Raw genomic sequence first — 22927 nt, forward strand, 5'->3', positions numbered from 1 at the left:
TGAGGTGGCCAATAGAACATACCTGAAGAGTGGGCTGAACACCTGCATGCACACTGTACTCCAGCAGCTCTTTCTCAGACACTTTATTCACCCTCTGAGAGGACAGAAAGAAGCGCAAATACACAACATGTTAGACTGAGAGACCATGAAGACATGATGTAGCCTGTCTCCTTCTTGGTCTTGAGGGTCGTGTTCATTACCAAATGTAAGAAAACGGACTGAAACATGAGTGACTACCTGGACTCATTTTTGTCTTTAGTGTGCCCTAATGAATAGGTCCCTGGTGCATCCATCCTCACCCACCCATAGCCCTAGCTCCAGCCCTCACCTCTTCCTTCTCTGGGCCCTGCTGGGTTACAGGCTCCAGGTTAACCTCTCCGGCGGTGGAAAATATCCTCTCCTCCTCCGGCTCCCTCATAAACAAAGGTTTGTCCTCCTGGGCAAACCACTCCTGGTACACACGCACCACCTTCCTCATGGCTGCAGCCTCACACATTGGCAACAGGAAGGCCTGACGACAACACAACAACGTCACTGTGCTGGATTCAAATGGAGCAGACTTGTTTATCTTAGTGGCTCTCTGTGGAGCATACAGACCCACAATAACAGACTTTCACAGGGATATTTAGTGTGTAGAAGTACTAGTATATGTAGGGTCGTTCCACGAAATGAGTCCCTTTTGTGTAGTGTAACTTGGTGAAAACTTTGATTTCACCTAATTTCAACATTGTCATGAACAGCACGTTCAACTTATTAAGAAAACATGTTGATTTCCCAATCTCAAGGAGGTTAAATAAATACAAAAATATAATAAGTGCCTATTAAGTGTCAAATAAAGTAACCGGGTTGGCGATTTCATCTTAAATCTGCCATAAATCCCCTTGTGACATGGAAAGGAAGCCTGTGTGCAACAGGGAGGGGCAATTGAATGCAAGCTTCACAATAGCTTTTATTTTTGTATATTTTTTAAAACATTTCTAGCCTGTCTATCTATGAGTAATAGAGTTGACATGTTGTGCTCGACCCACTCAGTTTTCCACCACCAAGAAAACAACTAAAGAGTAGAACCAGCTAACCTACTTTTACACTATGATTTGACTATTAATGTTCAATGTTTTTTTGAAAATATATATATATATTTTTTACATTTTTTTAATCAGTTCACGTGACCTTAAAATGAGGGACAGGTTTTTGTGACCCTACAATGAAGCACGAATCACATGAAATAAATCTTTAGAAATGACTTTGTCAAAGCAACAAACAAGGGCTTTCCACTAACCTCGTTTCCATCCAGTTTTTATGCAAATAAAGTCATACCGAAAAAAGAAACAAATCTGTGATGGAAACAGGAAGTTTCGGTACAATTGTATAAATGCTGACAGATAATTTGTTCGTTCGACATGGTGGTATCTTTTTGTATCTGTAAAATGATTAAGTAAGGAATGGCGGTGGCAACACCTTTATGCGCAAATATTGATATAAAAACCTTCATATCAAAGTTTAACTTGGAGTCACGCGATATGGTGTGTGTGGTCCTCCCACTACAACTTGGGAAACCATGCAGTTTATTCAGCTACAGAAGAAATCATTTATGATGAACTTCACAGTGTGGTGAAAGTGCAGTGATCTTGATGCTCATTTGAAAAAAAATATTGAGGGTCTGATTCTGGTGACATGCTTGACTGACGATTGACAAATAAAACCCCATAATAATATAATAATCTCATTATGGAGACAAGCCTACCTGCACAGCATTCTCACACTGCATCTGCGAGCTGAGTGCACATACCAAGAGCAAAGCAGGCACATTTGCTATATGCAGATTGACAAAAAAGTACATTTTGTGTGCACTACGTAATCACGTACAGATTTTTCTTCTGCAGCAAGTCAGTTTGGTGGAAACAAACCACTGGTGGGAAAATGCACATATTTTCTTTATTTGGATTTTAGAATAGTTGCATGAAACCTAGCTAATGGTGGTGAACATTAAGACATTTGGGGGTTAAGTATCTTAAAACCTTTCTAGAAGTCACAGAAAGGGCACATGTCAAACTGCTGAATTTGGACTTTTGCAAGTCCTCATTCATATAAAGAAATCTGACCTACTGAATTTTCCATGTGGTTCATATTAAACGGCACTTCATTTAAAGCTGCAACATCTAACTTTTTGGGTGACATGAACAAATTCACATAGAAATGTGAGTAAAAGATCTGTCATTCGCATTGAAAGCAGGTCTAAGAAGCAGTAAATCTGTTCTGTGCGCTATTCCTATGCTTCCCGTTCATAAATAGATTTTTTGCATCTTTTACTTTCAGTTTTGTACACCAGCTGAAAATACAACATTTTTGGTTTTGGGAAATATATTTCACAGCGGTTTAGATGGTACAATGATTCTCTAGACTGTCACGTAATCTGAAATTAGGGGAACAATTACAATTTTAGCAACCAGGAAATGCTCGGAGCAATTTCGGCATAGTGCAGCTTTACTATAACAGGCTTTTACAATTCAATATTGGTGCACAATTTCTACTTAAAATATAACAAGGGACCAAAAGGGGATTTTGTTGGAATGACCCAGTAGTAGTAGTAGAAGAAATGTATTGATCCCAAGGACTAAAATGTATTTTTTACAAACAGCACCAGCCAAACACAATGTACTGTGTGAGTAGGTGTGCTGTACCTGTCGGAAAATCTCAGTGATGAAGTTGACATTGGTCCTGGAGGAACAGAGGACTCTTCTCACAACCTCCATGTCAGTGAGGTGCTCCTCGTCCATACTACACAGGCTGGAGGAGCTGGGCTCCCTCTCTGTCAGGGTGGAGGTGTTGGAGTGGGACTGCTCCTTCTCACAACCTATCCCTCCATCCAGGCTGTCTGCCCTGGGGCCCAAGTCATCCCCTAGCCCATGTCCCCGCCCTGCCAGCCCAGCTGCTGCCCTCTGGGAGACAACCAGAGAAACACAATCATCAGTGAACACCGTACAGCTTCGATAAGGCCTGGCAAATATATATGTAACAATGCATGTGTTGGAGATTCACTAGTATAACCCACAGACCGAGCAATATCACAACTCATAAGCTGTCCCAGAGCCCGCGTTTAATGTGAAGATATAATTATGCTAACTCTTCATACCTCTTAACTTCCCTCAAGTGTGATGCCTGCATGACCTACATAGATGTTTTTTGGCACACTCTCTCTATGATAACTAGACAGGGATGGAAAATATCGCATGGCATCAATTGTGGACCCGGGCTAGTAGAAATTGTTGTCCAGTAGCCCGGCTGCCATGTGCCCAAACGTTCCAGCCATGTACCTTGATACTATACATTGTGCTAACCCTGGCGAACTCTCCCCTCGGGTGTGTATATAGTGATTACCTGGATGTTCTTTGGCACGCTCTCCCTCTCTCCGTCCACCCCGGGGATGTGTGTTCCAGTGTTGGAGCGTGGCTCCAGCCAGAAGGACACCAGCCAGCGGATAAAGATGACCCGGGCGTTGAGGAGGCTCTCCTTGGTACAGTACACTGCCTCGTTGGTCTCTGGGTCTTTCTTCACCACACTGTAGTAAGGCTTTGGTCTCATTGATGGAACCTCTGGGGGGGGGACAGACAGAGAGGGTGAATAGAGAATAAGGATGTAACACTAGTCCCCTTCTCACACCATTGTGCCACCCGTACTGTGCTGGCTCTGATATTTTCTTTCCAGCATGGTTTAAGCATATGGTCATATCAAATTGTATTGGTCGCATACACATATTTAGCAGATATTATTGCGGTTGTCGCAAAATGCTTGTGTTCCTAGCTCCAAAGGTGCAGTCATATCTAACAATACACAACACATAAAGCTAAAATGAAAAGAATGAAGAAATATAGAAGTATTAGGACGCGCTACGTCGAAGAATGTATGTATAACATGGCTCAGTAGTGTCAAAAAGGGTATCAATTGACTTTTATGCACACTGCACCACTATAGTATAATGCACAACTAAAAATAAGCTTCTGTTTGTTTATCTCATACTAATTCAGATGTTCTCCTCACCCAGTATGGGATGGTACAAACTGGTCTCCTTGGAAAAGTTAGGGAATATGTGCGGCAGGTAATATTTCTTGAAGTTTCCAAACAGGAATGCGAAGCCCTTCTCGTGGTTATCTTTGCACTTCCACTCCAGACTTTTGGCCTGCAGGATGTAAGACAACAGGGTGATTCTCATGAAATTGGCACTTGACAACAAAAAAAAACAAAAATAAATTCCTACCATAATACCTCGTGGATCACGATCTGTATTTATCGAATTCATAACTATGGTTATGTTTGCTGATCAGATATTATGCATTTTACAACAATTTCTACAACTACCGACGCCAAAATTATCATTACCACAACAGTTTTTGAAGTCCAAAAAAGTTGTCCGAATCAATTTCTAATATTTTTAACATTGCTCACCTTATGAAAATGCCTGAGTTAAACAAAAGTGAAAACAAATATACTGAACAAAAATATAAATGAAACATGTAGTGTTGGTCCATACTACCAAATATTATTTCTCTCAAATGCACAAATTTGTTTACATCCCTGTTAGTGAGTATTTCTACTTTGCCAAGATAATCCATTCACCTGACAAGTGTGGCATATCAAGAAGCTGATAAAACAGCATGATCATTACACAGGTGCAGCTTGTGATGAGGGAAAATAAAAGGCCAATAAAATGTGCAGTTGTCACACAGTATACTGAGGAGTATTTCTGTCTGTAATAAAGCCCTTTTGTGGGGAAAACTTTGTTATTGGCTGGGCCTGTCTCCCCAGTGGGTGGGCCTGGCTCCCCAGCGGGTGGGTCTATGCCCTCCCAGGCCCAGTCATGTGAAATCCATACAGTGCATTCAGAAAGTATTCAGACCTGGACTTTTTCCACATTTTGTTACATTACAGACTAATTCTAAAATGGATTAAAGACAAACATTTCTTCATCAATTTACATACAGTACCCCAAAAAGACAAAGCGAAAAAAGGTTTAGAAATCAAATAAAAAAAAAATAAGAAACAGAAATACCTTATCTACATAAGTATTCAGACCCTTTGCTAAGAGACTTGAAATTGAGGTCAGGTGCATCCTGTTTCCAATGACCATCCTTGAGATGTTTCTACAACTTGATTGGAGTCCACATGTGGTATATTCAATGGATTGGACATGATTTAGAAAGGCACACACCAGTCGATAAGGTCCCCCAGTTGACATTGCATGTCAAAGCAAAAACCAAGCCACCGAGACAGGTTTGTGTCGAGGCACAGATCTGGGGAAGGTTACCAAAAAATGTCTGCAGCATTGATGGTCCCCAAGAACACAGTGGCCTCCATCACTTACATGGAAGAAGATTGGAACCACCAAGACTCTTCCTAGAGCTGGCTGCCTGGCCAAACTGAGCAATCAGGGAAGAAGGGCCTTGGTCAGGGAGGTGACCGAGAACCTGATGGTCACTCAAACAGAGCTCCAGAGTTCCTCTGTGGAGATGGGAGAACCTTCCAGAAGGACAACCATCTCTGCAGCACTCCACCAATCAGACCTAAATGGTAGAGTGGCCAGACGGAAGCCACTCCTCAGTAAAAAGAAAACAAAAAAAACCTCTGACCATGAGAGACAAGATTCTCTAGTCAGATGAAACCAAGATTTAACTCTTTGGCCTGAATGCCAAGTGTCACGCCTGGAGAAAACCTGGCATCATCCAAAAGGTGAAGCATGGTAGTGGCAGCATCATGCTGTGGGGATGTTTCTCAGCGGCAGGGACTTGGAGACTAGTCAGGACCAAGGGAAAGATGAACGGAGCAATGTACAGAGAGTTCCTTGATGAAAATCTGCTCCAGAGCACTCAGGATCTGCAGAGAAGAATGTGAGAAACTCCCCAAATACAGGTGTGCCAAGTTTGTAGGATCATACCCAAGAAGACTCAAGGCTGTAATCACTGCCAAAGGTGCTTCAACAAAGTACTGAGTAAAAAATATTAAATCCATTTTAGAATAAGGCTGTAACATAAAATGTGGGAAAAGTCCAGGGGTCTGAATACATTCATTAGGGCCTAATGAATGTATTTATATTGACTAATTTCCTTAAATTAACTGTAACTCAGTTATCATTTCAAATCTTTTAAATTGTTGCATGTTGTGTTTACATTTTTGTTCAGTGTACATTTAAAATGTATTTTGCCATTTCTCTATTTACAAAAACCTTTTGTGATTCTTGTCTGTTATAATCGCTTGTGTATAGATGTCATTTTTAATGGTGGGGTTGCTCTTTGCTGAAAACACAAACTCTAGATTGTGGCTTTATGTCAATTAAAATGGGGTTTAAATACCCATACTTATTGACAACCCTTACTTAATCAAATGATTTTTTACAAAAAAATCTATACAATAGGTGTAAGCAGTTCTAGTAAATAATTGAGGTGACCAGCACAGTACACCCACTGATTATACCTTATTAGAATTAGCTTATGGACATAAAAATTATCCAGTAATGAGAAAGTTGTGTTTCGGTAATGAGAGGCCCTTAGCTCAATCTGAAAGTAACAGGAGACAGCCATTATCAGTCAGCAAACAGTTGACCACATTACTAAAGCCCATTCATGCCTCCATGTTGGTAAGGTAATGGTTCTCTTTTTCGCCAAGTGGGTGTTTGAGAATAAGATACTCATTCTGGAGACATAAGTGAAGAAATGACATTAACTTGTGCTCATCTAAGGACTATTTCTCTAGAAGATGTATCATGGATAAAACTTTTAAAAAATAAAGCAACTTGAAAAAGTGTTACGGTATTGAGAAACACGACCAGACTTTTTTTACTTAAAAATTATAGTTTAATGTAAACTTCAACTAGTATACAATTTTTATGATTTATGGACAAAACACAGCAACATTGTGTTTTTCTAAAGTAAAATTGTGTAAAATAACTGAAGAATTTAATCCGGACACATTTCGGTAATGAGAATTTGGGGTGGAAATTTACAAAATTGGTGTATTTAAAATAAGACACTGTACCATAAACTAAGCATCTTAGCCTTCAGAATGATAGTTGATTGTTGCAGATGCATCATGGTTTTCTAAATCTATTTGCTACTGCCATGGTTACAACTGGTTTCATGAGAACACCCTCAACACAACAAGAGACTACTGTAAACAAAGAATAACAGACAGGATAAGAGACATGCAGGGAGAGGAGGCATTGTCTGGGAAAGCCACGGAGAGAGAAAGCAGCACAGCCATTAGCTCAGTGAGTGTGTGTCAGCGTACAGTACACTACAGCGAAAGCATGCAGATGCAAAATGTAATGGCGGTCAGTGTGTTGCTTATTCCACTGTCCAACCTCACCAAACTGAGGTTGAACCAGTGATCCTCTGCTTCGCAACACACGTGACCGTGCTCCTTGACAACGTTGTAATGGGTTGAGCCACCCAAAACGGTACTGATTGGATGGCTCCATCCGCAACATTTCCAGCTAGCAGTAGCGGGCCTTTACGGCACGTTCTTAACTCCGTTACACAAGCTTATTTAAAATGACGTAAGCCACTTTTCAGGGGGTTACCACCGTTTGCGCTTGCAAACAGACAGAAGGCCATGTCAAAAGGCTTGCCGGTCGGTAGTAGGTAATGCTGCATCCACGCCAAGCATGTTAGCAGTGTTAGTAATAAAGGGAGGAGTACCTGGTTTACCATGTATTTCAGAAGAGCCTCCAGAAAGTATCCTGTGAGGTCTTCCTGGCCCTTATCCCCTGACTGTGGAGGAACCAGGGGACTGATCTCTTCTGGAGTCACTTGAGCTGAAGGAATGGACGAAGGGAAGAGAAAGAAACAAATGCAGCAGAATCAACACCTTGAGAGGTACACCCACAGTTACGTGTTCAATAATTTGGTACCTGTATGACCATTAAATTTGAAATTGGCCATATCAGTTTGAATATGAAGTACTTGTTGGGTTGCCCTCAAGCTTCTTCCTAATAACATGTCACAAACAAGGTAACAGGTTTAGAAACAAAGCATTAATACTGACTCTCCTGAAGGCTGAGAGGAGGGTTCACCAGGTTGTCCAGGGTACGGGGTCCCAGCTCTGACTGAGGGGATGGGAAGCCTGGGATCAGACAGGCAAATATCCATAGCTGCTCTCTCAGTGCGTTACCCTGCAGGGCCTGCATCCATAACAGGAACAGACGCACACCCTCCCTTCGGATCTACAGGGGAGAAAGAGAGAGACAGTCAGGGACATACTCATAGAAATCGACTCTAGCCAGTCTATTTCTATGAGCATACCATTACCAAATGCCCACAGCAGTCAACACCATTGCAAAATAGGAAGAGAACAGAAAAACAGGAAGACTATTACAAAAACAAAAGTTGTACATCAATCAGAGGCAAGTTGGCTACTGGCTATGCTACTGACGTGTGAAGGACCAATCTGATATACCTTTAAAGAGTTCCCAGTGTGCAACAGCTTCTTTAGGATGAGGCCTGTGAGGGAAGAACAATTCACATCAACCAGAATATGAATAACCAGCAAGCCCCCCCCCCCCCAGTACTACAGCACATGTCAGAGTACTCGGTCAGACCTAGGAGACCCTAATCCCCAGGTCCATGGCATTCTCTGTCTTTCTCTGGGTGGCCTTTGTATCCTACTGCACAGTGGTCTCAGTGCAGTGGAAAAGGAGAGACCACCTAGTGGAGGGGTGAGGAGAGGGCAGCGCTGCTCTCTACTCTCCTTCCGTTCTCACTCCAAACACATGTTACAAATCATGTAGGATATCAATTTGCTACAGCCAGAACTAAGAGACATTGGCAAGGGAGGGGTGCGTGGGCCCAATACCCATGTAACTGGCCTAACCTGATTTCAAACACATGGGACAAAATGTCTGATTAGGTCAAATCTAGAGACAAAAAAAACCACGCACTCCCACACACGGTAGCTGATAAAAACGTCCACACTCACAATGGCACAACATGTACAAGGGCCTAGTATAAATGTACCTATGCTGTGGAACTGCCATCGTCCGTGTATTCGCTCTGGTAGGAGTTGCAGAATCTTCTGTAAACAGAACATAAATTACAACAGTCAGAAACGGTATTTAGGCCAGTGTCGGTATTACTATCGTGTTGAAACAAAAATAATCTATCTTCGTTGTGGAATATATGGGCAATTATCCAAGTAGTCTGTCAGACGCCTCGCCTCTGTTATGGATGAGGTAACCAGCTAAGCGGTAGATATCTCAAGAAGAAGACCATGAGGCAACCTGGGAGAGGTGAGTTGAAGACACACCTTCCCATGGACATCTTTGAAAGAAAGACGAGGGAGGGGTGAACATAAACCTACATTACAATAGTTTGTCTAATCCCACACATTGCAACACCCGAAACAGGCAGCCTAACGGTTAAGAGGCCAGGACAGTAACTGAAAGGTTGCTGGTTTGAATCCCAGAGCCGACTAGGGGACACATCTGCTGATGTGCCCTTGAGCAAGGCACTTAACCATAATTGCTCCTGTAAGTCGCTCTGGATAAGAGCGTCTGCTAAAAGATTACAATGTAAATGTACTTTAGCCCTGTCACTCGGACACTCAATTCTCTCAGGGAATTGGCAGTGATCTTAGTTGTGAGGTTTATTTGTCATGTGCACATGATACAGCAGGTGTAAAACAGCACAGTGAAATGCTTACATGCAACTGCAGCATGTGGACTTGGCCCTCCCTGTAATGACACTATGAAGATGTAATGCCACATGACTCATTCACACCCCATGTCAACTGATAAAAGGACATTAGCTGTTTGGCAAACAGACCTATTTTGTTTGGACCAAAAACCAGCCTCTCAGTTCAACGCATGTGTCTATAAATATCACACACGTGCCTTAAACAACGAAGTCATCTTAAATACTTATTGTCAAAGTGTGAGTGAGAGATGTGAGATCATGTAGATCCTTGAAATCTAAATAGAACATCTCGCTACAAGCCTCGAGGCCTCAATGAATGTAGCCTCCAGTCTAATAACATCCCGTGGCCAGGCATATGCCTGTATGTGTGTGTTTCAATGGCTCCACACTCAAGGTCTGGGGGAGATTTCACACATGGGGATTGAGGAGTTGACAAACCAACTTTAGAAAACATTCAGAAGCACCCTAATCTCTGATTTACAGTAGCCTACACACTAACCTGCTTAGTCTAACCCTCCGTTACACCTACTCCATTCTACTTTCTAGGAATTCTGTGTATTATCGACCAATCAAATCAAATGCCATCACTCAAGAATTGTGACATTTAAAACAACCCCTCAATATTTCAGAAGTAACAGTCTTACCTCAAATATGAATAGAATGGAGTCAAGTTCTTCCCTTTGCGATTTGTGACCTACAAAAGAGATGTGAATGTGAGGAAGTGGCTTAAACAATACCGGTGTCAGGCCAACAAACCACAGTATTCTTGACCTTGTATTCTCACCTTTTTGTTTGAGACTGACTTCAATGGTGACAAAGTTCTCAAAGAACACATAGTAGATGTGAGAGTAGTACTGGTCAAAGAAGTGCTTCAGATCCCCCGACTCAGCATTTTCTGCAGAGAGAGTGAGAGAAAAAGCAAGAGAGCGCGAGAGGGGTCAGGTCACATGGTCAGAACAAGCTTGTGGCCCTACTGTAGCTATAACTGTACTTTGAAGTGGAGTCAGCCAGTCACTGCTTATTCTCAGTCATTTTCCCGCCCATTATCAATTACGTCAGAGCCATCCGCCTCGAGGGGCTATTAACCCAAATAAAGAACACAACACTTCCACAACAACGGTAGTGGTGGACAAACACTTAGCAATGTGACCTTGACATCGTAAGCCAAGGCTCAGAGAATACCGACTGACCGATGAGTGTTTATGGTCTCATGTGACACACACAGACGGTGTTAATAGGGGTGAACGCTCAGAGGCACCGGACCCCTGGCACTGTCCTGGCTGAGTGGGCACACGCACACACACACACACACACACACACACACCAGGGGTTCCGTTAGCCGGTAATAGCTGGCTTTTGGACAATATTTTTTATAGAAAAGACGATAAATAAAATTGCGGCCAGCCAATTGTCTGAGAAGAAGAAAAACATTAAATTGCGAAATAATATTTTTTTGACCTATTCATTGATGGAAATACATTTGACTGGTCATGCTTATCAGTCTATAGGTTCAATTGCATAATTTGGGGGAATTAAATTGCCGTGTCTATAGACTGCATATTTGTTATGCAGGCCATTTATCACATTTGTATGGCATACAGATAGTCTTTGAGCGGAAAATCTGTCAGACAGCGCGAGAGCTGCTGCTACAGCATTTTAAACAGCAAATACACAGGCAACGGAAGGCAGGCTTCATTAGTGCGTCACACACCACTTTGCAATGAGCTGGAGGCCGTATGCATTTTGAAAACATGTATTTAATTGTTTGAATCCTGAACGTTTTACTACATATGAGGCATTTCTTACCTTGCTTCAAAGTAGCCTAGCCAAAATCAGACAATTTCCATGGAGGCAATTATTTTACCATCCAGTAGCCAAATGCACAATCCTAGTCATATTAGCAACCCATGCTAGTTGTTACATACTGTATCTCACTTCTTTCTAAATTACTATTGGATGTTTTCATCTCTGTCACAGGAAACCGCTGGCATGTGCCGTGCGCTTTGACAACTGTGTTTTGCCATTAATTGCATTATGGAACAAACATTCATGCAAAGCCTACTGCCTTGTGCGCTTATGTGAAGAAATAATTTATCAACATTTTAAGCTAAATGTTCCAATCTTGTGCATCCGACTCGTCGCTTTTTAACTTCTCTTTATGTAGCCTAGGCCTACTGGTTGTATGCTTTTGGTATCTAGGCTATCGTCCCACAACTGTCCCAGAGTCTGTTTGGTACACCTTTCTACTATGGGGGATAGTACATCGACAGAGGCTAGAGGTCGACCGATTATGATTTTTCAACGCCGATACCGATTATTGGAGGACCAAATAAGCCGATACCGATTAAATGAGATGATTTTTTTTACTTGTAATAATGACAATTACAACAATACTGAATGAACACTTATTTTAACTTAATATAATACATCAATAAAATCCATTTAGCCTCAAATAAATAATGAAACATGTTCAATTTGGTTTTAATAATGCAAAAACAAAGTGTTGGAGAAGAAAGTAATATGTGCCATGTAAAAATGTGTGCCATGTAAAATATGTGCCATGTAAAAAAGCTAACGTTTAAGTTCCTTGCTCAGAACATGAGAACATATGAAAGTTGGTGGTTCCTTTTAACGTGAAACTTCAATATTCCAAGGTAAGAGGTTTTAGGTTGTAGTTAATATAGTATTTATAGGACTATTTCTCTCTATACCATTTGTATTTCATATACCTTTGACTATTGGATGTTCTTATAGGCACTATAGTATTGCCAGTGTAACAGTATAGATTCCGTCCCCCTCCTCGCCCCTACCTGGGCTCGAACCAGGAACACATCGACAACAGCCACACTCGAAGCATCGTTACCCATCGCTCCACAAAAGCTGTGGCCCTTGCAGCGCAAGGGGAATAACTACTCCAAATCTAAAAGCGTGACGTTTGAAACAGTATTACCGCACACCCAGCTAACTAGCTAGTCATTTCACATTGGTTACACCAGCCATTAGGCTGATATGCTTGAAGTCATAAACAGCACTGTGCTTGCGAAGAGCTGCTGGCAAAACGCACTAAAGTGCTGTTTGAATGAATGATTACGGGCCTGCTGCTGCTCAGTCAGACTGCTCTATCAAATCATAGACTTAATTATAACATAATAACACACAGAAATACGAGCTTTGGGTCATTAATATGATTGAATCCGGAAACTATCATTTCGAAAACAAAACATTTATTATTTCAGTGAAATACGGAACCGTTCTGTATTTTATCTAACGGGTGGCATCCCTAAGTCTAAATGTTCTTGTTACATTGCACAACCTTCAATGTATGTCATAATTCCGTAAAATTCTATCAAATTAGTTCGCAATGAGCCAGGCAGCCCAAACTGTTGCATATACCCTGACTGAGTGCAATGAACGCAAGAGAAATGACACAATTTCACCTGGTTAATATTGCCTGCTAAACTGGATTAGTAGTTATAACTAGTGATTATGATTGATTGTTTTTTATAAGTTAAGTTTAATGCTAGCTAGCAATTTACCTTGGCTTCTACTGCATTCGCGTAACAGGCAGGCTACTCGTGGAGTGCAATGGTTAGAGTGTTGGACTAGTTAACATTGCGGTTGCAAGATTGGAACCCCTGAGCTGACAATGTGAAAATCTGTCGTTCTGCCCCTGAACAAGGCAGGTAACCCACAGTTCCTAGGCAGTCATTGAAAATAAGAATGTGTTCTTAACTGACTTGCCTAGTTAAATAAAAGGTATAATTTTTTATTTTTTTTATGACATTTTAAAAAAATAATCGGGAATCGACGCCCAAAAATACAGATTTCCAAATGTTATGAAAACTTGAAATCGGCCCCAATTAAATCGGCCATTCCGATTAATCGTTCGACCTCTAACAGAGGCTACTTATTTTTCTGTTCGTTACTCATCTTGTTGGCTGAGAAAAAGTAAATGTGGACAGTTATTCTATTACCTTCAAAGTGCGCATCAGAATTCGGTAAGACGGACCGAACATTGTTGCATCCTCGACTTGTATGTTCTGTTAATATGAATTACTATAATCTAAATGTGATTTCTGCCATTCTGAGTACAGTTGGTGGATGCCGTAATCTGGTTACGCACCCAATGCATATGGGGTCAGGTACATTTCTCAAAATGTCCAGTAAATTACAATGCTGTCAGTCAAATGTCCGGTGCCACATTTTGCTAACGGAAACCCTGACACACACATACACACAGATCATAGGGAGAGAAGCCTTCTGACCTCTGGCTGAGTGTCAGATGGTCAGTATAACAACAAATTAGCCTTGAGGATCTGCCTGCTGCCTATCCAAAATTAATTTACACACTAATCAGCCAGGGAGGGTCTTGTGGAGGACGTTGCCAGGACAGTGTTGAGAAGCTTGCCAGTGGAAAAACACTACAGGAAAAGGGAGACACAGGAAAAAGCATCCATCCTCCCTTTCTTTCCAGTCTTACGGAACACTGGAGAATCTCAGCGAAGAGGCTTTTAAATCCGCCGTGACATGATTTTCCCCTGTAATCCTGAACAGACCCAGAGAGGAGAGGATGGATGAATCAGGAAGAGAGGATGTGTGATTTAGCTAACCTTTTGTAAAATGCTTCCAACAGTCATTTCTGTCCTCGTCTGAATAATTAGAAAAATACTAGGCCTACAGCAGTGACTCAGGAGTTGAGAACCAATTTTTCTTGAGGACAGATTTTGGAAACGCTCTCACTGGTGCCACACGCACAGACACATCAACAGGCTCCAAGAGCTCTTCTCTGACCTCTAAGGGATATATGGCGCATATCTCACATAACTGTTGGGACAGACTCTGAACTGAACAAGTTAATATGTGTAGGCTACCATTATAGTAACATTACACAGAGCTCAGACACTTCTCCTAAACAACCTAACCCCAACGCCACTCTATGACAGTCCATCTCCATCCCTGCAACACCTCTCCATGCATCCCATGACCAGCCTGCTGTCGCTTCCTCTGGGCCATAAGCCTTCCGTTACTTCAGAGAAAAGCCAGGACAGACGGAGGTTCAGCTTGAGACGGGTGCAAGGCAAAGAACTAGAGGTCGACCGATTAATCGGAATGGCCGATTAATTAGGACCGATTTCAAGTTATAACAATTGGAAATTGGTATTTTTGGGCGCCGATTTTTAGACCTTTATTTAACTAGGCAAGTCAGTTAAGAACACATTCTTATTTTCAATGACGGCCTAGGAACGGTAGGTTAACTGCCTTGTTCAGGGACAGAAGGACAGATTTTCACCTTGTCAGCTCGGGGGATCCAATCTTGCAACCGTACAGTTAACTAGTCCAAACCAATAACGACCTGCCTCTCTCTCGTTGCACTCCACAAGGAGACTGCCTGTTACGCGAACGCAGTAAGCCAAGGTAAGTTGCTAGCTAGCATTAAACTTATCTTTTAAAAAACCATCATAATCACTAGTTTACTACACATGGTTGATGATATTACTAGATATTATCTAGCATGTCCTGCGTTGCATATAATCTGACTGAGCATACAAGCATACAAGTATCTAAGTATCTGACTGAGCGGTGGTAGGCAGATGCAGGCGCGTAAACATTAATTCAAACAGCACTTTCATGAGTTTTGCCAGCAGCTCTTCGTTGTGCGTCAAGCATTGCGCTGTTGTTGTGCTAGCTGATTAGCTGTTGTTGTCTCACCTACTGTTTAGCTAGCTCTCCCAATTCAACACCTGTGATTACTGTATACCTCACTGTTTGTCTCTCTCAAATGTCAATATGCCTTGTATACTGTTGTTAAGGTTAGTTATTGTTTTAGTTTACAATGGAGCCCCTAGTTCCACTCTTCATACACCTGATACCTCCTTTGTCCCACCTCCCACACATGCGATGACCTCACCCATTACAACCAGCATGTCCAGACATACAACCTCTCTCATCATCACCCAGTGCCTGGGCTTACCTCCGCTGTACCCGCACCCCACCATACCCCTGTCTGCGCATTATGCCCTGAATATATTCTACCATGCCCAGAAATCTGCTCCTTTTACTCTCTGTCCCCAACGCTCTAGGCGACCAGTTTTGATAGCCTTTAGCCGTACCCTCATACTACTCCTCCTCTGTTCCGCGGGTGATGTGGAGGTAAACCCAGGCCCTGCATGTCCCCAGGCACCCTCATTTGTTGACTTCTGTGATCGAAAAATCCTTGGTTTCATGCATGTCAACATCAGAAGCCTCCTCCCTAAGTTTGTTTTACTCACTGCTTTAGCACACTCTGCTAACCCTGATGTCCTTGCCGTGTCTGAATCCTGGCTCAGGAAGGCCACCAAAAATTCTGAGATTTCCATACCCAACTATAACATTTTCCGTCAAGATAGAACAGCCAAAGGGGGAGGAGTTGCAGTCTACTGCAGAGATAGCCTGCAAAGTAATGTCATACTTTCCAGGTCCATACCCAAACAGATCGAACTACTAATTTGAAAAATTACTCTCTCCAGAAATAAGTCTCTCACTGTTGCCGCCTGCTACCGACCCCCCTCAGCTCCCAGCTGTGCCCTGGACACCATTTGTGAACTGATCGCCCCCTATCTAGCTTCAGAGTTTGTTCTGTTAGGTGACCTAAACTGGGATATGCTTAACACCCCTGCAGTCCTACAATCTAAGTTAGATGCCCTCAATCGCACACAAATCATCAAGGAACCCACCAGGTACAACCCTAAATCTGTATACAAGGGCATAGATGTCATCTTGACCAACTGGCCCTCCAAATACACCTCCGCTGTCTTCAACCAGGATCTCCCTCACCAACTTCAAACACCTCCTATGTGAGCAGCTAACCGATCGCTGCAGCTGTACATAGTCTATCGGTAAATAGCCCACCCATTTTTACCTACCTCCTCCCCATACTGTTTTTATTTATTTTATTTTATGCTCTTTTGCACACCAATATCTCTACCTGTACATGACCATCTGATCATTTATCACTCCAGTGTTAATCTGCAAAATTGTAATTATTCGCCTACCTCCTCATGCCTTTTGCACACAATGTATATAGACTCTTTTTTTCTACTGTATTATTGACTTGTTAATTGTTTACTCCATGTGTAACTCTGTGTTGTCTGTTCACACTGCTATGCCTTATCTTGGCCAGGTCGCAGTTGCAAATGAGAACTTGTTCTCAACTAGCCTACCTGGTTAAATAAAGGTGAAATAAAAAATAAAAAGTTTAACCGAAGTGAAATGGCTAGCTAGTTAGCGCGCGCTAATAGCGTTTCAAACGTCATTCGCTCTGAGCCGTCTAGTAGTTGTTCCCCTTGCTCTGCATGGGTAATGTTGCTTCGAGGGTGGCTGTTGTTGTTGTGTTGCTGGTTTGAGCCCATGGAGGAGCGAGGAGAGGGACGGAAGCTATACTGATACACTGGCAATACTAAAGTGCCTATACGAACATCTAATAATCAGAGGCACAGTGGGGCAAAAAAGTATTTAGTCAGCCACCAATTGTGCAAGTTCTCCCACTTAAAAAGATGAGAGGCCTGTAATTTTCATCATAGGTACACTTCAATTATGACAGAAAAAAATGAGAAAAAAGAATCCAGAAAATCACATTGTAGGATTTTTTATGAATTTATTTGCAAATTATGGTGGAAAATAAACTTTTGTTATTGACCAAATACTTATCTCAAAACTTTGTTATATACCCTTTGTTGGCAATGACAGAGGTCAAATGTTTTCTGTAAGTCTTCACAATGTTTTCACACACTGTTGCTGGTATTTTGTCCCATTCCTCCATGCAGATCTCAGTGATGTTTTGGGGCTGTTGCTGGGCAACACGGACTTTCAACTCCCTCCAAAGATTTTCTATTGGGTTGAGATCTGGAGACTGGCTAGGCCACTCCAGGACCTTGAAATGCTTCTTACAAAGCCACTCCTTCGTTGCCCGGGCGGTGTGTTTGGGATCATTGTCATGCTGAAAGACCCAGCCACGTTTCATCTTCAATGCCCTTGCTGATGGAAGCAGGTTTTCACTCAAAATCTCACGATACATGGCCCCATTCATTCTTTCCTTTACACGGATCAGTCGTCCTGGTCCCTTTGCAGAAAAACAGCCCCAAAGCATGATGTTTCCACCCCTATGCTTCACAGTAGGTATGGTGTTCTTTGGATGTAACTCAGCATTCTTTGTCCTCCAAACACTTTTTTTACCAAAAGGTTCTATTTTGGTTTCATCTGACCATATGACATTCTCCCAATCTTCTTCTGGATCATCCAAATGCTCTCTAGCAAACTTCAGACGGGCCTGGACATGTACTGGCTTAAGCAGGGGGACACGTCTGGCACTGCAGGATTTGAGTCCCTGTCGGCGTAGTGTGTTACTGATGGTAGGCTTTGTTACTTTGGTCCCAGCTCTCTGCAGGTCATTCACTAGGTCCCCCCGTGTGGTTCTTGGATTTTTGCTCACCGTTCTTGCGATCATTTTGATCCCACGGGATGAAATCTTGTGTGGAGCCCCAGATCGAGGGAGATTATCAGTGGTCTTGTATGTCTTCCATTTCCTAATAATTGCTCCCACAGTTGATTTCTTCAAACCAAGCGGCTTACCTATTGCAGATTCAGTCTTCCCAGCCTGGTGCAGGTCTACAATTTTGTTTCTGGTGTCCTTTGACAGCTCTTTGGTCTTGGCCATAGTGGAGTTTGGAGTGTGACTGTTTGAGGTTGTGGACAGGTGTCTTTTATACTGATAACAAGTTCAAACAGGTGCCATTAATATAGGTAACGAGTGGAGGACAGAGGAGCCTCTTAAAGAAGAAGTTACAGGTCTGTGAGAGCCAGGAATCTTGCTCGTTTGCAGGTGACCAAATACTTATTTTTCACCATAATTTGCAAATAAATTCATTAAAAATCCTACAATGTGATTTTCTGGGTTTTTTTCTAATTTTGTCGGTCATAGTTGAAGTGTACCTATGATAAAAATTACAGGCCTCTCATCTTTTTAAGTGGGAGAACTTGCACAATTGGTGGCTGACTAAATACTTTTTTGCCCCACTGTATATGAAATACAAATGGTAGAGGGAAATAGTCCTATAATTCCTATAACAACTACAACCTAAAACTTCTTACCTGGGAATATTGAAGACTCATGTTAAAAGGAACCACCAGCTTTCATATGTTTTCATGTTCTGAGCAAGGAACTTAAACGTTAGCTTTCTTACATAGCACATATTGCACTTTTACATTATTCTCCAACACTGATTTTGCATTATTTAAACCAAATTGAACATGTTTCATTATGTACTTGAGGCTAAATTGATTTTATTGATGTATTATATTAAGTTAAAATAAGTGTTCATTCAGTATTGTTGTAATTGTCATTATTACAAATACATTTATTTTTTAAAGATCGGCTGATTAATCGGTATCGGCTTTTTTGGTCCTCCAATAATCGGTATCGGCGTCGAAAAATCATAAATCGGTCGACCTCTACAAAGAACGGCTGAGACATATCCAACATGGAAAAAAAAAACATCTTGGCCCAAAGGTGACATCAGTAACTAATTTTGACATGAACTGACTGAAGAGCTACACTTGTCAGAAAGTATTCTTGTCAATAGGAATATTAACTATCTTCCAAATTGAAGTTCACACACACACACACACACACAATCATTAAAACATCACATCTCTAAATAGGGCTACTTAATGTTAGATCCCTCACTTCCAAGGCAGTTATTGTCAATGAACTAATCACTGATCATAATCTTGATGTGATTGGCCTGACTGAACCATGGCTTAAGCCTGATGAATTTACTGTGTTAAATGAGGCCTCACCTCCTAGGTACACTAGTGACCATATACCCCGCGCATCCCGCAAATGCGGAGGTGTTGCTAACATATACGATCGCAAATGTCAATTTACAGAAAAAAACACAACGTTTTCATCTTTTGAGCTTCTAGTCATGAAATCTATGCAGCCTACTCAATCACTTTTTCTAGCTACTGTTTACAGGCCTTCTGGGCCATAGGCCTCACTGAGGAACTGTTTTGTCCAACATGTCTTCGGCCCTACTCACTGCCACAGTCATACTCTGGACCCAGTTTTGTCCCATGGAATAAATGTTGTGAATCTTAATGTTTTTCCTCATAATCCTGGACTATCAGACCACCATTTTATTAAATTTACAATCGCAACAAATAATCTGCTCAGTCCCCAACCAAGGAGCATCAAAAGTCGTGCTATAAATTCTCAGACAACCCAAAGATTCCTTGTTGCCCTTCCAGACTCCCTCCATCTACCCAAGGACATCAGAGGACAAAAATCAGTTGACCGCCTAACTGAGGAACTCAATTTAACCTTGCGCAATAGCCTAGATGCAGTCACACCCCTAAAAACCAAAAACATTTGTCATAAGAAACTTGCTCCCTGGTATACAGAAAATACCCGTGCTCTGAAACAAGCTTCCAGAAAATTGGAACGGAAATGGCGCTAGTCTTCCGACTAGCTTGGAAAGACAGTACCGTGCAGTATCGATGAGCCCTTACTGCTCCTCGATCGTCCTATTTTTCCAACTTATTTTCCTCAATTAAGAACAATCCGAAATGTATTTTTGATACTGTCACAAAGCTAACTAGAAAGCAGCATTCCCCAGTGAGGATGGCTTTCACTTCAGCAGTAATAAATTCATGAACTTCTTTGAGGAAAAGATCATGATTATTAGAAAGCTAATTACGGACTCCTTTTTAAATCTAGGTATTCCTTCAAAGCTCAGTTGTCCTGAGTCTGCACAACTCTGCCAGGACCTAGGATCAAGAGAGACGCTCAAGTGTTTTGGTACTATATCTCTTGACCAATGATGAAAATAATCATGGCCTCTAAACCTTCAAGCTGCATACTGGACCCTATTCCAACTAAACTACTGAAAGAGCTGCTTCCTGTGCTTGGCCCTCCTATGTTGAACATAATAAACAGCTCTCTATCCACCGGATGTGTACCAAACTCACTAAAAGTGGCAGTAATAAGGCCTCTCTTGAAAAAGCCAAACCTTGACACAGAAAATATAAAAAACTATCGGCCTATATCGAATCTTCCATTCCTCTCAACATTTTTAGAAAAGGCTGTTGCGCAGCAACTCACTGCCTTCCTGAAGACAAACAATGTATACAAAATGCTTCAGTCTGGTTTTAGACCCCATCATAGCATTGAGACTGCACTTGTGAAGGTGGTAAATGACCTTTTAATGGCATCTGTCCTCGTGCTCCTAGACCTTAGTGCTGCTTTTGATACCATCGATCACCACACTCTTTTGGAGAGATTGGAAACCCAAAATTGGTCTACACGGACAAGTTCTGGCCTGGTTTAGATCTTATCTGTCGGAAAGATATCAGTTTGTCTCTGTGAAATCTCTGACAAATCAACTGTAAATTTCGGTGTTCCTCAAGGTTCCGTTTTAGGACCACTATTGTTTTCACTATATATTTTACCTCTTGTGGATGTCATTCGAAAACATAATGTTAACCTTCACTGCTAAGCGAATTACACACAGCTGTACATTTCAATGAAACATAGTGAAGCCCCAAAATTGCCCTCGCTGGAAGCCTGTGTTTCAGACATAAGGAAGTGGATGGCTGCAAATTTCTACTTTTAAACTCAGACAAAACAGAGATGCTTGTTCTAGGTCCCAAGAAGAAGAGATATTCTGTTGAATCTGACAATTAATCTTGATGGTTCTACAGTCGTCTCAAATAAAACTGTGAAGGACCTCAGCGTTACTCTGGACCCTGATCTCTCTTTTGACGAACATATCAACCCTGTTTCAAGGGCAGCTTTTTTCCATCTACGTAACATTGCAAAAATCAGAAATGTTCTATGCAAAAATTATGCAGAAAAATTAACCCATGCTTTTGTTACTTCTTGGTTAGACTACTGCAATGCTCTACTTTCCAGCTACCCGGATAAAGCAATAAATATACCTCAGTTAGTGCTAAATACGGCTGCTAGAATCCTGACTAGAACCAAAGAATATGATCATATTGCTCCAGTGCTAGCCTCCCTACACTGGCTTCCTGTTAAGGCAAGGGCTGATTTCAAGGTTTTACTGCTAACCTACAAAGCATTACATGGGCTTGCTCCTACCCATCTTTCTGATTTGGTCCTGCCGTAACATTACCTACACGTACGCTACGGTCACAAGACGCAGGCCTCCTAATTGTCCCTAGAATTTCTAAGCAAACAGCTGGAGGCAGGGCTTTCTCCTATAGAGCTCAAATTTTATGGAATGGTCTGCCTACCCATGTGAGAGATGCAGACTCGGTCTCAACCTTTGAGTCGTTATTAAAGACTCATCTCTTCAGTAGGTCCTATTTTATTTATTTTTTCCACCTTTATTTAACCAGGTAGGCAAGTTGAGAACAAGTTCTCATTTACAATTGCGACCTGGCCAAGATAAAGCAAAGCAGTTCGACACATACAACAACAGAGTTACACATGGAGTAAAACCAACATACAGTCAATAATACAGTATAAACAAGTCTATATACGATGTGAGCAAATGAGGTGAGATAAGGGAGGTAAAGACAAAAAAAAGGCCATGGTGGCGAAGTAAATACAATATAGAAAGTAAAACACTGGAATGGTAGATTTGCAGTGGAAGAATGTGCAAAGTAGAAATAAAAATAATGGGGTGCAAAGGAGCAAAATAAATAAAGTAGGGAAAGAGGTAGTTGTTTGGGCTAAATTATAGGTGGGCTATGTACAGGTGCAGTAATCTGTGAGCTGCTCTGACAGTTTGTGCTTAAAGCTAGTGAGGGAGATAAGTGTTTCCAGTTTCAGAGATTTTTGTAGTTCGTTCCAGTCATTGGCAGCAGAGAACTGGAAGGAGAGGCGGCCAAAGGAAGAATTGGTTTTGAGAGATATACCTGCTGGGGCGCGTGCTACAGGTGGGTGATGCTATGGTGACCAGCGAGCTGAGATAAGGGTAGTCTGGCCCAGAAGTGTGAAGGTGAACAGAAAGGCACTGGAGCAACGAATTGCCCTTGCTGTCTCTGCCTGGCCAGTTCCCCTCTCTCCACTGGGATTCTCTGCCTCTAACCCTATTACAGGGGCTGAGTCACTGGCTTACTGGTGCTTTTCCATGCCGCCCCTAGGAGGGGTGCGTCACTTGAGTGGGTTGAGTCACTGACGGTCTTCCTGTCTGGGTTGGCGCCCCCCTTGGGGTGTGCCGTGGCGGAGATCTTTATGGGTGATA

The 22927-nt window shown here is 42.0% G+C and overlaps 1 protein-coding gene across 9 annotated transcripts in view; it reads right to left on the reverse strand.

Moving 5' to 3' along the window:
* LOC139375083 (ral GTPase-activating protein subunit alpha-1-like) overlaps positions 1-22927 on the reverse strand; it is an 86059-nt gene that overhangs the window by 49598 nt on the left and 13534 nt on the right. For 7 of the 9 annotated variants that reach the window (XM_071116517.1, XM_071116511.1, XM_071116515.1 and 4 more), the window contains exons 2-12: positions 10465-10575; positions 10325-10374; positions 9003-9060; positions 8446-8489; positions 8035-8212; positions 7689-7804; positions 4039-4177; positions 3379-3593; positions 2682-2939; positions 329-511; positions 23-94 (exon numbers count right to left, since the gene is read on the reverse strand). In XM_071116517.1, coding sequence (XP_070972618.1) covers positions 23-94; positions 329-511; positions 2682-2939; positions 3379-3593; positions 4039-4177; positions 7689-7804; positions 8035-8212; positions 8446-8489; positions 9003-9060; positions 10325-10374; positions 10465-10575 — 1424 coding nt within the window. The remainder of the gene's footprint in view (positions 1-22; positions 95-328; positions 512-2681; positions 2940-3378; positions 3594-4038; positions 4178-7688; positions 7805-8034; positions 8213-8445; positions 8490-9002; positions 9061-10324; positions 10375-10464; positions 10576-22927) is intronic. The other 2 variants (XM_071116518.1, XM_071116516.1) reach the window with 1 other exon arrangement.

The sequence above is a fragment of the Oncorhynchus clarkii genome, chromosome 19 (assembly GCF_045791955.1).
Source record: "Oncorhynchus clarkii lewisi isolate Uvic-CL-2024 chromosome 19, UVic_Ocla_1.0, whole genome shotgun sequence".
Taxonomy (NCBI): Eukaryota; Metazoa; Chordata; class Actinopteri; order Salmoniformes; family Salmonidae; genus Oncorhynchus; species Oncorhynchus clarkii.